Genomic DNA, 14,357 nt, shown 5'->3' on the forward strand with positions numbered 1-14,357 from the left:
CTGCCAAAGAGGACTGTGATGAATATCCCAGGATTTCAGTGGAGACCATGAAGAACTGCATCCTAAGAGTGAAAGTCAACTGGAAATACATCATTCTCAGAAGCCCTACTTTGAAAGTGTAAAGAGATCAAAAAGGTGACAACCTAGAATTCTACAGTCAGCAAAAATATTGCTCAAAAATGAAGACAAAATAAAAACATTTCAGCCAGCCAAAGAGAAAAGAAATCTCAAAAATTTCAAAAGATTGACATGGTTCAGAGTACGTTTTCTGTTCACAGTAAACTGCAAGAAAAACTTAACGTGATAACCTCCATGTTGTGCTGTGCTTAGTCACTCAGTCGTGTCTGACTCTGAGACTCCACGGACTGGAACCTGCCAGGCTCCTCTGTCCATGGAATTTTCCAGGCAAGAAGACTGGCGTGGGTTGCCGTATCCTACTCTAGGGGATCTTCCCCACCCAAGGATCGAACCCATGTCTCTTGTGTCTCCTGCACTGGGAGGCAGATTCTTTACCAGTAGCACCACCTGGGAAGTCATGAACATACAGCCAAGTGATAGGAGTCATCACAAATGGGATAAATCCTCTAAATAAAAGAATGTTAGACTGACTTTAAAACCTCCATGCTGTTTACCAAGACACATACTTAATTATTAAGGCACTATCTGCAAGTGAAAAGACGGATAAAGATACAGCATGGAAACGCTAGTGAAAGCATTGCGGGGTGGCTACTCTGAGGTCAGACAAGGCTGACCCCACAGCGAGAGCATCACTGGGATGTAGAGGGATCATTGATGAGACTAAAATGGCCCCACAGCTCTGTTTGTACAAGCAGTTAATGACAGTGTCTCAAATGTACACAGTTATGAGAAAAGGAGACTAGACACATCCACAATTATCATCACAATGAGAGACTTTAACACCGCTCTCAGTAACGGGCAGAAAAACAGACCCAGACACAAACCTAAACCAAACAAAAAAATAAAGTAGAGAGAGTCCATATGAGAAAAGTTTGGTCACACAGGTGACCTGAGATGCATCAATATCTGCTAGAGCCTACTGGCGGTGGATGCGTCAGTACCTAACGCTGCACCTGAAAAATGCAGAGCATACAGCCGTTTCAAGAACCTGTGGAATATTGGTCGTAAAACAAACCTCAGCAAGTTTCCAGAAGAGACATAATAGGAAAGCTGTTCTCTGACTGTAGTGGACGTGAGCTGATAGTCAATGAGAGAAGACGGCTAGGAGATCAGCTATGGTTAGGAGCTGCTATCAGGGCAGTGGGGAGGACAGCGTCACTTAGACACCCCTGCGGCTGGCTGCATACCCCATACTCCCCTGGGCTCATCTGGGGGCTGTTGCTTCCAGCCAAGGTCACAGGCAGCCTTGGCCGCTGCCCAGGAATGGGCTTCCTGGTGCTCCCAGGACTTCACGTGACTCCGGCAGTCCCTGCTTATACGGCCCTGAGGGCAAACGGGGGACTCAGGACCCAGCAAGAGTGGGACACTCACAGGATGAAGCCTTGCAAATGAGGGAGACAGAGCCTGCTGGGTGCAAGTCCCTACCTTCGAGGTTTATGTGACTGAAGAGGGAATGCGACTCCCCACTTGGCCTCTGTTTGGTGCCCACAGGCGAGACTGGCCGGGGATGCTGCGGAAGGGCTGGGCAGAGGCCCCCTCAAAGCAGAAGGCCAGCAGCACAGGGCTGCAGGGGGTACGGGCTGTGGAGGGCACCGCTGGCCGGAGAACACTCCCACGCCCCTGTCAGCTGTCTTTTGGGCTGAGGTCGAGCAGCATGTTTCTGAAGGCGACTCTGCTTCTGGGGCTTGCTGTCCTGGGCATTCATGTCTGGGCCATTGAAATGGAATTCGTAGACATTAGTAAGGACCTCGATTATTTTGCGGTGTCTGTGGAGTTCGCTGTGGCTTGGTTCAACAGTGGCAATACCGAGGAGCAGGCCTACAAGCTGCTAGAGGTGAGGCGAGCCCAACAAAAGGTAAGTGGCCATCATGGGCCTGGGCTGTGGAATGGCTCACCCCAAGCTGGCCTGGGTGAGCAGGGCTCTGATCAGAGGGTCCCCTGCCGCACACAGTCCTGAAGGGACTGGAGGGGCCCCCTTCCTGCACAGATGACCCTGGCTTCCTTCACGTGCCTTCATTTCCTGACTGGCCAGCCCTTCCCTGGGTTGAGTCCAAGGCCTGGACTCCGGGAGGCCAAGGGCCCACTGCTGGCCCTGATCTCTCCTAATCCTGTCCTCGCCTGGGGTCTAGCTGAGGTGCAAGGTGCTGGGCATGTGTGTGTGTGTGTGTGTTTCTGGCTGGTGGCTTCAGCTATAGGCATTTCTGAACCCTTAAGGAAGTCAGCTTTCTAGACAATTCCAGGTCAGTGCCCTGGAGGTGTGTTCCTCCCTGGTGAGATTGCTGGCTACATCCCTCTTTGTGTTTGAATTCTTTCCAGTTCTCACTACCTCTCTGTAGGGGACAAGATTCTATCTCATGATGACTTCTTAGAGAAGCTGACGGACACACACAGCAGCACCCAGGTCAAAAACATCCACCTGGATGAAGGTTTGCCCTTGGGTGCTGAGCCCCTGGGTGCCCCAGGAGAGATGGAGGGTCCAGCCCCCAGGCCTCTGTCCTGGTCTGGATGTTTCCCCCGAGGGACAGCATGGCTCTGACAAAGGCTCCGTGGGCGTGCATTTCCGGCCCCCTCCCTAGAAGGAGGCGTGCAATGCCCTCCGTGTGTGTGGCTGATACAACTGAGAGCTAAGGGATGTCAGGTTGCTGTGCGTGTACTGTCAGCCCCAGGTCCTCTGTCCCACGACACCCCTCACCCCCCACCACTGCTATGGACTGGTGACATGCCTCCCAGGTCCCAGTCATCAGGAGGAGCAAGACAGGGAAGTGTCCAGGGCTGCTGGAGCCACACTCCAGGGCATCTTTTGATTGATATGTTCTTGTAGAGAAACTGCACAGAGGTACGTGTCCTATTCATATGCATAGTCTAGTCTTTTGCGCACTTATCTACTGGATTCTCTACCTTTCTGTTTTCTAATTTCTCCTCGGCAGAGCTGGACAATGATATATTTAATGGAACTGGACCTGGGCCGCACAGTTTGTAAGAAACACGACGAAGACATTGACAAATGCCCCCTGCAAGAAAGCCCAGGAGAGAGAAAGGTTTGAGAATGAAAACAACCCAAAGTGTCACAAACCTGAGACAGAAAAATCACATCAAGGAGGGTGTGCTGCCAAAATCCTGGCTTTTTGTGCCCCAGTGCCAAGCAGAATTATGGAGAAAGAAAGAGTGGCTTTATTACCTTGCCAGGCAATGGGGGAACACAGAAGGCTAGCACCTCAAAAACTGTGCGCCCTCTCCCTGGTGAGTAGGGAAAGGTTATATAGTCAAGCAGGACTGCGTGATGAGGATGAAGGAAGTGACAGTCTTGTATTCTTTCTTCTGCGGTTTCCAAAGGGAGGGCTTGCTGTCAAGGTCAGGGTGTGTGCAGCGTCCCAGGCGGTCATCTCCTAACCTCCATGAGCCTCTGCCTCGGGTGGTTTCGGTGCTGCCTCTCTTTAGATTAGCAACAGTCCTGCCCTTCGGGCTTCCCCGGTGGCTCAGATGGTAAAGAATGTGCCTGCAATGCCAGAGACCTGGGTTTGATCCCCAAGACAGAAAGATCCCCTAGAGAAGGGAATAGCTACCCACTCCAGTATTCTTGCCTGGAGAATCCCATGGACAGAAGAACCTGGTGGGCTACAGTCCATGGGGTAGCAGAGTCAGACACAACTGAGCAGCTAACACTTTCACTGCCTTTCGGAACTCCTTTATTTCCCACACAGAGCACCTTGCTACTGATCCTTCTGGTGACCAAGAAATCCTTCCAGGACACCAGCCACCTACCTGGAGGTGGCATCAGGTCTCACAAGTTAAAGATTGAAGCCCCTGAGACACCTGTCCCCCATTCAGATGCCAGCTGCTCACAGTTTCTGTCCAATTTGACCACACATCAGGGGTTCCCATCTCCCCCTCTTTGAAAGTTAAAGTTAAGTCGCTCAGTTTTGTCTGACTCTTTGCGACCCCATGGACTGTAGCCCACCAGGCTCCGCCATCCTTGGGATTCTCCAGGCATGAACACTGGAGTGGGTTGCTGTTTCCTTCTCCAGAGGATCTTCCTGACCCGGGGATCAAACTCAGGTCTCCCGCATTAGAGGCAGATGCTTTTAACCTCTGAGCCCTGACTAATTTGTTGGAGTGACCTAAAGAACTCAGGGAATAATTAGCTTTCCTGTCTTATTGAAAGATACAGTGAAAGGACACAGGTGAGCAGCCAGACACACGGATACCCAGGACGAGGTGAGGGAGGGTCCCGAGCACAGGGGCTTTGGCGGATTGAGGTGCGTCACCCCCCAGTACAAGAACGTGGTCACCCACATGGGTGCTCTGAATCTCAATTCAGGATTTGGGAGGAGACTTCCTCCGTAGGCATGACTATCTCCAGCTCCATCGGTGGGTTTTTCTAGTGACCAGTCCCCATCCAGGAGCCCACGAGAGGCACCTCAGTAGAACAGAACATGCTCCTGGAGTTCTTATCACTTAGAAATTTACAAGGGATTCAGATGCTGTGTGCCAAGAATCTGGGCAGAGACCACTATGTCTGTTTTCTTTACCTCACAGAAGGCTTCAAGGAGGGAGCTTAAGAAAGTCATCAGGGTTGACCCAGGGACAGAACGATGAGTCCAGACCCCTCCTCTCCTGGTCCTAGGGCTCCCCCTGCACAGAGATGCTTCCAGCTCAGCAGCAAGCTGGGCCCTGTGCTCACAGCCTGGCTGGCCCACCAGAGACCCCCACAGACCGCCTTGGGCCCTCACCTCCAGGATGGAGGCGCCCCAGCCTCCAGCTTCCTATGAACTTGGGTCCAGGCAGATGCAGTTCTCCCTGTGGGCCTCCCCTTCCTCTGGGAGGACCAATTAGTTTGCTGGTCACTCCCACCCTCCTCCTGGTCTCCTGGGCGGCAAGGACAAGACTCGGTCAACCAGTCCTTGTGTCCTCACCCCGTGGGCTGGCGTCTGGTCGGTTGGACTGAGACCTTGGATATGGGCCTCAGTGGGGCTGCGGTCTCTCTGGACCCAGCCTTGGAGCTGCCTCCCCTGGGTGGGTTTGCAACTACTGAGGGGTGAGTGGGTGGCACCTGAACCATCTCCTGGGCAGGTTGCGGGCTCTCCGGGAGCTCACTGGGCAGAGCCCTTCAGGCATCGCATGCCCTGGGGGAGAGGACCCTGAGGGGCAGGTCATGGTGCCGCCTGGCACCCTCTCAGGAGCTCCCAGCCTTGACCATGCAGAGCTGAGCTCCAGAGCCCAGCCCCAGGCTACTGTTTGATTCTGCTTTTCTTTTCTCTTTAGTTTTTAATGTACCTTGAGCTCCTGTTAAGTCTTCATTGCTACATTGTTCTTATTTTATGTCTTACATAGAATTTTTTTTTTTTTTCCAGCTGAACTGCACTTTCATTGTGGACTCACGGCCCTGGTTTACCCAGTTCACCCTCCTGAACAGCACCTGCCAGCAGATATAGGGGAATGAGCTCCAGACTCCCACGGCAGGTCCTCTTCCCCTGAAGAGTGAGGGTCTGGAGTCCTAGGTCTGCATGGCACCAGGGCAATTAAAGGCATCTCAGAGCACATTCTGGGTCCCTGTCAGTTTTTCCTTCTCTCTGATGATTTATTTTCATGGATGTTGTTGCCAATGTTGAGTGATGGAGAATTTATCACTGGTCTCACCTTGGTTGCAGGTGCAGGTACTGAGTTAATCAAACTTTTCTGATCATGAGAGGTTGCCCTTCCTGGTTCCTCCAGGGCCCTCATGGTTAGTGTGCATATCCACTCATTAATTCATATATTCCTTGTTTGTCTATCATCTGTCCATCCATGTATCTATGCATCTATCCCTTCACTCATCCATATAGTCAGGCATCCATTCATCTTTCCATCATCCATGCATCCATCTATCCATCCATCCAGGCATACATCCATCCTCCCATCATCCACTCTTCTGTCCATTCACCCTCCAATCCCTCCAGCTTCTATCCACTCCACTCAAAAGGAATCCACACAGTTTTGCCAGCAGACAGTTTTTCCAGGTGACAGCCACCTGTGTCCCTTCTATGTCCATCTCTGAGGCCAGACTTACAGTGGATGGTCCTTCTGGGGTGGAGTCGGTGAGGATGCCCAGGCACAGGGATGGGAAGTGGGGCTCTTAGTGAACCCCCATCAGGGCATCTGCCCTGGAGCTCACTGACAGATGAGAAAGTCTTCTCAGGGTCTCTGGGGACGGCTCAGAAGATGGCAGCTCCAGTTCCCCCTCCCCTCCAGCTGCCTGACCCTTGTGTTCCCCCACTGGAGCCCAGCCTGTCATCCAAGCCTATCAACACAGAGTCACTACCCCTGAGACAGGCTCCAAGGGATGGGGGCGTGGGGGCCCGACTGGGACAGAGAGGCCATGGGATGCCATCTGGAGGAGGACTTCAGAGGAAGAGGCTCCAGGGGTCTTCCCTCTGCCTGTTGAGTTTGGGGATCTGGTTTGCATGTCCATGGTCGTTGGTCCCTTTCCTGGCTGGCCGATACCCATGATGAGGCTGTAAGCACTGGTGAGACAGATCCCCCTCTGTCCTGTCCCCCAGCTCTGGGCAACTCCATGAGCACCGCTGGCTGGAGTCAGCCTTGGTCCTTTGGTACCTGTGTTTGGGATTTCTACATCTCCCCACAATTTGATAAGGGCAAGTACAAACTGATAGGAGTGGGGATGTGGTCATCCAAGCTTCCTTTGAGAGCCCTTGGGCTCAGAGGGATGGAGCCATTGTTTGCGGGCCCTGGGCTGGATAAGTCTAGCCTTACCTCCCGTTTCCCATCAGAGGTTCTTTGTCCTGCTCTTTTCAGCTGTGCTATGGTCTGAGCTCAGAGACACCTGACTACACCAGGGGGCTTTGCACTTGTCCCTGTCTTTGTGTCATGGCGCTTAGCATTCAGACCCAGCTGCAAGGTGACTGTAAGCCCACCTCGAGCCTCTGGGGGGGACACCAGGGTTCAGTGAAGGTGACTAATGTCAACTGCAGCCTCCGTCTGCTGGTTGTAGCTCTCAACACATATGGGATCAGAAACACAGCCTTTGGGAAACCGATGTCACAGCTTTGCTTGGTTAGGGAAGTTACAAGAGGTCTCTCCGGTGTAGGGGTCATCCCTTCTCCCAGTCTCTGGAGAAGCCACAAGGGACAGAACCAGAGGGAGAACAGCCAGATTCCTGGTACAGGGAAGAGTGAAAGCACTGTCTCGATGGTTGACAGACAGCCCACAAGGTGAAAGCCAGATATTTACAAAAGTGTAAGAAATCATTTAACAAATTTGATTTGGAGTATTGTGGAGACTTGAAGCTACAGCATGGGACATCCAGTTTGTGTGGCCAGGCAGCCTGCGGGGACCTTGCCCTGACTTGAGCCCCCAGTACAAACTCAGGCCCAAGAGGACAAATGACAGACCCAATGCAACTTCCCCCGAAGGCTTCTCTTCCCCAGTAGCTGCCTTAGATAAGATCCCTGCAGAGCTTTCCGGAACCTGCTCTCTTGGTTTGAGATGACCAATCCAGCCTGAGCCGGGAGTCCAGGGCCTCCAGTGAAGGCGTGCACATCTTGCTCTGTGTTTGTGCCCCCAGTCATGACCCTTCCCCCCGACCAACAGCGTGGGCCCTGCTGGTACCTCGTCCAGAGCTTGAGAGTAGGAAACGTCTCTGTTTCAGTTTCTCTGTGGTCTCTTCGGAGCCATGGGTTGCTACCAAGCACCCCGGGCTGCACCTCAGTGTTGATTTGACAAATGAATAACAGTTGCACAGACTATCCACCAGTGGCTGCAGAGCACACGCTCTTTTTGAGCTGATAAGACATTTATCCAAATTCAGCGTATCCTAATCTTGATGTTTCGCACCCCCTGACCCCCTCCTGGCTGTCATTCACGTCCTTTCCAGCAGGGCCCCTGCCTTGGCTGGCTTCCCAGTTGCTCACAGACATTAGAAGCCCTCTCCCCAGTGCCCAGCACGGCTAGGCCCCAGAGCAAGGAGGTCCGCAGATGTGGGAGGTGGAGAGGACGCTACCCCAGCCCACACACTGCCCTTCACTGTACATTCCAGACGCTTCCTGAGGTCGTGGGCTGCAGCCAAGATCCAGTTTGACCCTCAGCTGCCCAGGACTCAGGACCCAGGACCCACCAGTATCCGTAAGCGCTCCTATGACTCTGCCCGTCCTGGGGGGCAATACCATGAGGGAATCCCAGAGGGTTCGAGGCCCTCACCCAGACCCTACTGAGGTTGGTCTGAAGCTGTGCTAGAGATAAGGGGGAACAGAGCTTGCGGGTCCCTAGTGCCCAAGGCTTATTTGACAAGGGGTGGAAACTGGGACATCCCCCCGCCCTACCCCCAGCTCTATTTCCCTATGGTGATGATGGGAGGGTCAGAGAGGAGGAACTGGGCAGAGGGCCCGGTGGGCAGCAAAGTGCTGTGCGGGGCAGGGCAGTGCTGGGTGGGGAGCTGAGGAGGACAGCTTACCGAGCACTCGGCCTCCAGGACGACACTGGACAACATGTTCTGGAAGCTGCCTCTGCTCCTGGGGCTTCTTGCTTTGGGGCCTCACGTCTGCAGCTGGATGTTTGAGGACGTCAGGAAGACAGGGAAAGAGTTCAGCCTGTGTGTGGAGTTTGCCTTGCACCACTTCAATGAGCACCAACCAGACGAGAATGCATACAAGCTGCTGTGGGTCAGACGGAGTCAGCGCAAGGTGAGGGCGAGGGGAGTAGGGGAAGGCATGGAGGTGGGAGGGGAGGAGGTTTGGGGAGGGGGAGAGACCCTCCCTGTGGCCCCACCTTTTCCCTGAAGTCAGGCCCCGGGGTAGGGGTGGCGGGTCCGTGGTCTGCATGAAAGGGTAAGTGTTTGGTCAGTGTTAGTCACTCAGCTGTGTCCGATTCTTTGTGATCCCATGGAATGTAGCCCACTAGGGTCTCCTGTTCAGGGGATTCTCCAGGCAAGAATACTGGAGCGGGTTGCCATGCCCTCCTCCAGGGGATCTTCCTGACCCAGGTCTCCCATGTTGCAGGCAGATTCTTTACTGTCTGAGCCACCAGGGAAGCCCTCATTTGGTCAAGGATGTTTAAAAATACAAACTTCCACTAGAAGGGCTCCAAGGTTCCAGTACATTTGCTGAATGCTTGGAGCAGGGGAGAGAAGGAGAGGGAAGCAGAAGGCTAGGCGAGGAGGGAGATGACTGGGGGGGCAGCACCCCAATTTCAAAGTCCAGGACGGAGCAGCTTTGCAGAGTCAACAGCGGGCCTAGGTCTCTGGGCTCATGGCCCAGCTGCTGGGCTAAGGCGCCTTGTAGAGCAGACCACCATGGGTCCTGGGTCGGGAAGATCCCCTGGAGGAGGGCATGGTGACCCACTCCAGTACTCTTGCCTGGAGAATCCCATGGACAGAGGAGCCTGGCAGACTATAGTCCATGGGGTTGCAAAGAGTCGGGCACAAGTGAGCCACTAGCACTGACCAAATGAAGGATCTCTTGTCCTTTCATCCAGACCACAGATCCGTCACCCTCACCCCGGGGCCTGACTTCAGGGTAAAGGCAGGGCCATGGGGAGTCTCTCCCCCTCCCTAAGACCCCTCCAGGCCTGAAGGAGGCAGTGGAGATAGCAGGGCCTGCTCTCCTAGGGCTGGTTTACCCTGGTGATGAGAGCAATCAAGCCCCAAGTTCTTGGATGAGACAGTTGAAAGGCGGACAAGAGCAGTCATTGCAGGACCACAGGGCTGTGGGGAGGGTGGTGTCGGGGGCAGAAGAGCCTTTTTGAAGACTGGCACTCCTGGGAGGACCCACATGAAGGTTTGGGGATAAGAAGGATGGGGAAGCCCAGAGAGGGCCTTGGACCAGGAGGAGTCGTGAATGCCTGCAGGGCCAGGCTGCAGTCTGTGGGTCTGTGTTGCAGAGCAGGGGTGTGGGGTGGGGAGAGGCGGTGGCATGCAGGGTGTGGGTGTGTTGGTGGCCGGTCAGGATATTCCCCTCAGAGTATCAGGGACTCAGGAGAAGAGGTTGTTCAGCTTTGTCCAGCATCTCTCTGGACACTGTAGGAGCAGTGGGTGTCTCAGCCTGGGTGCAAGCTGAGACCAGGGTGCAGGAGCCCTTCACTGGTCTCCGGGTAGCAGAGAAGAGCTGGCTTCTGAGTCTGCTTGGAAACTGATGTGGGATATGGGTGGGTTGTCAGGCGTGGACCCCGGGTCCTTGTGCTGAGCAGATGGGCAGACAGCACAGAGAGGGGCGGGGGAAACAGGAAGAAGGTCGGGTATCCCCGAGGCAGCCTGGGAAGGTCAGGAAGGCTGTGGTTACAGAGCATCATGGTGGGAAAGAGGGGAGCGTGTTGTCCTGAGCACTTGGCCAGGCAGCACTTTCCCACTGATGCGCATTGCTCCCCCGCCCGTACCCTTTGTCTGGATTAACTGTTGTCCAGCCATTCTGAGCCCAGACCCAAGCCTGATGCTGGATGGCCAGCCCCGAGTCGGCCTGAGTCAGCAGGGCTCTGATGGGAGGGTCTTCTCCTACACAGACAGCCCCGGCTTCCCTCACATGCCCTCCTTTCCTGACCAGCTGGTCCTTCCCTGGCTTGAGTCCCAGCCCTGGACTTGGCAAGGCCAAGAGCCCCTCAAGCATCCGTGTGGCCGCCGCTGCCCCCGATCCATCCTAAACCTGTCCTTGCCCGGGGTCCAGCTGCAGTGCAAGAGACTGGGCGTGTGTGTGTGTGTGTGTGTTGGGGGGTGGGCTGCATCAGCTGCAGGCATTCCTGTACCTCTAAGGAAGCCAGTTTTCTAGGCATTTCCAGGTCAGTGCCCCAGAGGCATATTCCTCCCTGGGGAGGTTTCTGGCTACATCCCTCTCCATGTTTGAGTTCTTCTGAGTTCTCACCACCTCTCCATAAGAGATGAGATTCTATCTCATGATGACTTCTTAGAGAAGCTGATGAATACACAGAGCAGCGCCTGGGTCACAAACATCCACCTGGATGAAGGTTTGCCAGGTGAGCCCTTGGGTGTCACAGCTGCCCCAGGAGGGAGGGAACATCCAGCCCCTCAGGTCCCCATCCTGGTCTGGATGTTGCCCCTAAAGGGACAGCATGGCTTTGACAGAGGCTCAGCGGATGAGCATTTTTGGCCCCCTCCCTAGAAGGAGCCGTGCGATGCCCTCCGGGTGTCTGGATAATGTGATTGAGAGCTGGGTGATGCCAGGTGTGCTGTGCATGTGCTGTCAATGCCAGGGCCCTTCGTCCTGGAACCAACCCCCACCCCACCCCCCCGCCCAGTGCCATGTGCTGGTGATGCAGCTCCTGGGTGCCAACCATCAGGAGGTGTGAGGCAGGGGAAATTCCAGGGCTGTGGCATCTTTTTGTAATAAAGTGGAGATTTAGGATGAAAAAGAAAAATAATACACAGACTGATGATAAAAAAATAAGAAAATGCACCTAGGTTTGTCCCAGTTGATACATATGTGCGCATTCACACCGTTTGCCCATTTTCTGTCTGAATCTCTGTGCTTTTCTCATTACTGCAAAGTATGTACTCACAGAAGTTTCTACAATCTCGCTTTGACAGAAGTACTCTTTGACATATTTAATGGACCTGGACCTGGGCCGCACAATCTGTAAAAAACACGACGAAGACATCGACAACTGCCCCTTGCAAGAAGGCCCTGAAGGGAAAAAGGTTTGAGAGTAAAATCAACCCAAAGCATCACAAATCTTCAGAGAATGAAAAAGAATGTCCAGGAGGGTGTGTGAGGAGGCTTAGAAGGCATCAGTGTTGACCCTTGGACAGAATGCAGGGTCCAGGCCCTTCCCCGCCAGGTCCCAGGGCTCCCCCTGCACAGAGATGCTCCCAGCTCAGCAGCAAGCTGGGCCCTGTGCTCACAGCCTGGCTGGCCCACCAGAGACCCCCACAGACCGCCTTGGGCCCTCACCTCCAGGATGGAGGCGCCCCAGCCTCCAGCTTCCTATGAACTTGGGTCCAGGCAGATGCAGTTCTCCCTGTGGGCCTCTCCTTCCTCTGCTCCGATCCTTCTGGATGGGAGGATTGATTCGTTTGCTGGTCGCTTCCACCCTCCTCCTGGTCTCCTGGGCGGCAAAGACAAGACTCAGTCAACCAGTCCTTGTGTCCTCACCCCGTGGGCTGGCGTCTGGTCGGTTGGACTGAGACCTTGGATATGGGCCTCCGTGGGGCTGCGGTCTCTCTGGACCCAGCCTTGGAGCTGCCTCCCCTGGGTGGGTTTGCAGCCACTGCTGGATGAGTGGGTGGCACCTGAACCATCTCCTGGGCAGGCTGCGGGCTCCCCAGGAGCTCACTGGGCAGAGCCCTTCAGGCATCGCATGCCCTGGGGGAGAGGACCCTGAGGGGCAGGTTGTGGTACCGCCAGGCACCCTCTCAGGAGCTCCCAGCCTTGACCATGCAGAGCTGAGCTCCAGAGCCCAGCCCCAGGCTACTGTTTGATTCTGCTTTTCTTTTCTCTTTAGTTTTTAATGTACCTTGAGCTCCTGTTAAGTCCTTCCTGCACCCTCATTATTATATTGTTCTTATTTTATGTCTTACATAGAATTTTTTTTTTCAGGTGAACTGCACTTTCATTGTGGACTCACGGCCCTCTTTTACCCAGTTCACCCTCCTGAGCAGCACCTGCCAGCAGATATAGGGGAATGAGCTCCGGACTCCCACGGCAGGTCCTCTTCCCCTGAAGAGTGAGAGTCTAGAGTCCTAGGTCTGCATGGCACCAGGGCAATTAAAGGCATCTCAGAGCACGTTCTGGGTCCCTGTCAGTTTTTCCTTCTCTCTGATGATATATTTCCATGGATGCTGTTGTCAATGTTGAGTGATGGAGAATTTATCACTGGTCTCACCTTGGTTGCAGGAGCAGGTACTGAGTTAATCAAACTCCTCTACTCACGGAAGGCTGCCCTTATTGGTGCTACAGGGCCCTGGGGATTGGTGTTGCATATTCATTCATTCATATATGCTTCACTTGCCTATCGCCTGTCCCTTCATGCACGCTTCCATCCACCCATTTATTCATCCTTCCATTCACCTACCCACTCATCTGTTCACTAATCCAGCCATCCTTCCGTGCATCTATCCAGTCATGCACTCATCCATCCTTGCATCATCCATGTTTTCATCCATCCATCCATCCTTCCTTCCTTCCATTATCCATTCTTCCATTCTTTTTTCTATTCATGTTCCAATCTCTCCACCCTCCATCCATTCCACTCGAAAAGAATCCAGGCAGTTCTGCAGGTGACAGCCAGTTGTGTCCTTTCCATGTCCATCTCTGAGGCCAGACTCACAGTGGATGGTCCTTCTGGGTTGGGGTGGGGGGAGGATGCCCAGGCACAGGGGTGGGAAGTGGGTGACTAAAATGATGGAAGGCTCTGTCCTCTGTGGAGCCCCATAGGGCACCTGCCCCGGAGCTCAGTGATGGATGAGAATGTCTTCTCAGGGTCTCTGGGAACGGCTCAGAAGACGGCAGCTCCAGTCCCCCCGTCCCCTCCCACTCCCTGACCCTTGTGTTTCCCCTTTGGAGCTCAGCCTGTCTTCCAAGGCTGTCAACATGGATCACTAGCCCTGGGACGGCCCTGGGGTGACAGAACTCCTCACAAGCACGTCTCTCGCCCTGGGTCCTGGTGGGGGCTGCCCTGGAGGGTCCGAGGGTATGGGGGCCCAACTGGGACAGAGAGGTCATGGGATGCTGTCTGGAGGACAACTTTAGGAGGGGCTGAGGGGTCTTCCCTCTGCCTTTTGTGTTTGGGGATCTGATTTTCTTGTCTGTGGTCATTAGCTTGTCTCTTTCCTGGCCAATTGGTTCCCCTGAAGGGTCATCAGCCCTGGTGAGACTGCTTTTCCCAAGACTACCAAGGACAACTCTACCAGCCACATCACAAAGACAGTGGCCGGCTCCGCTTTGGCTCCTTGTCCAGCCTGTGTGTAGGTCCTTAGCCTCCTCACGGGCTGGCAGGGGCATGCACACATTGACAGGGTAAGTCTGTGGTCAGCTAAGCCAGCCTGTTGCCCACCCTTGGCTCAGAGCCCTTGGGATGGGCCCAAAACTGTGGCCCATCCGCTGAGCTGAAGCTCATGGTCACAGGCTCTGAGAGGGCCTGCGGAGGGGACTGGTAAATTTCATGCCCACCACTGTTGTCATCAGTGAAACCACATTAGCAGGGTTTGGGTGATGACTTACTTCCTTGGGTCAGTCACAACCATGGCCTGTCCCATGTCACTGTGTCCTGGAGGGACCTCTCCA

General features: G+C 54.3%; 2 protein-coding genes across 2 annotated transcripts; both read left to right on the plus strand.

Moving 5' to 3' along the window:
* LOC102173204 (probable cystatin-16) lies at positions 1,440 to 5,678 on the plus strand. The gene is made up of 3 exons (XM_005688090.2): positions 1,440 to 1,993; positions 3,066 to 3,176; positions 5,490 to 5,678. Exons 1-3 carry the CDS (start codon positions 1,592 to 1,594, stop codon positions 5,568 to 5,570), a joined length of 594 nt encoding a protein of 197 aa, XP_005688147.2. The 5' UTR covers positions 1,440 to 1,591; the 3' UTR covers positions 5,571 to 5,678.
* LOC102173480 (probable cystatin-15) lies at positions 8,581 to 12,858 on the plus strand. Its single transcript, XM_005688091.2, has 3 exons — positions 8,581 to 8,813; positions 11,663 to 11,773; positions 12,672 to 12,858. The coding sequence occupies exons 1-3, from the start codon at positions 8,619 to 8,621 to the stop codon at positions 12,750 to 12,752; spliced, it is 387 nt and encodes a 128-aa protein (XP_005688148.1). The 5' UTR covers positions 8,581 to 8,618; the 3' UTR covers positions 12,753 to 12,858.

This window comes from Capra hircus, chromosome 13 (genome assembly GCF_001704415.2).
Source record: "Capra hircus breed San Clemente chromosome 13, ASM170441v1, whole genome shotgun sequence".
NCBI classification, from domain to species: domain Eukaryota; kingdom Metazoa; phylum Chordata; class Mammalia; order Artiodactyla; family Bovidae; genus Capra; species Capra hircus.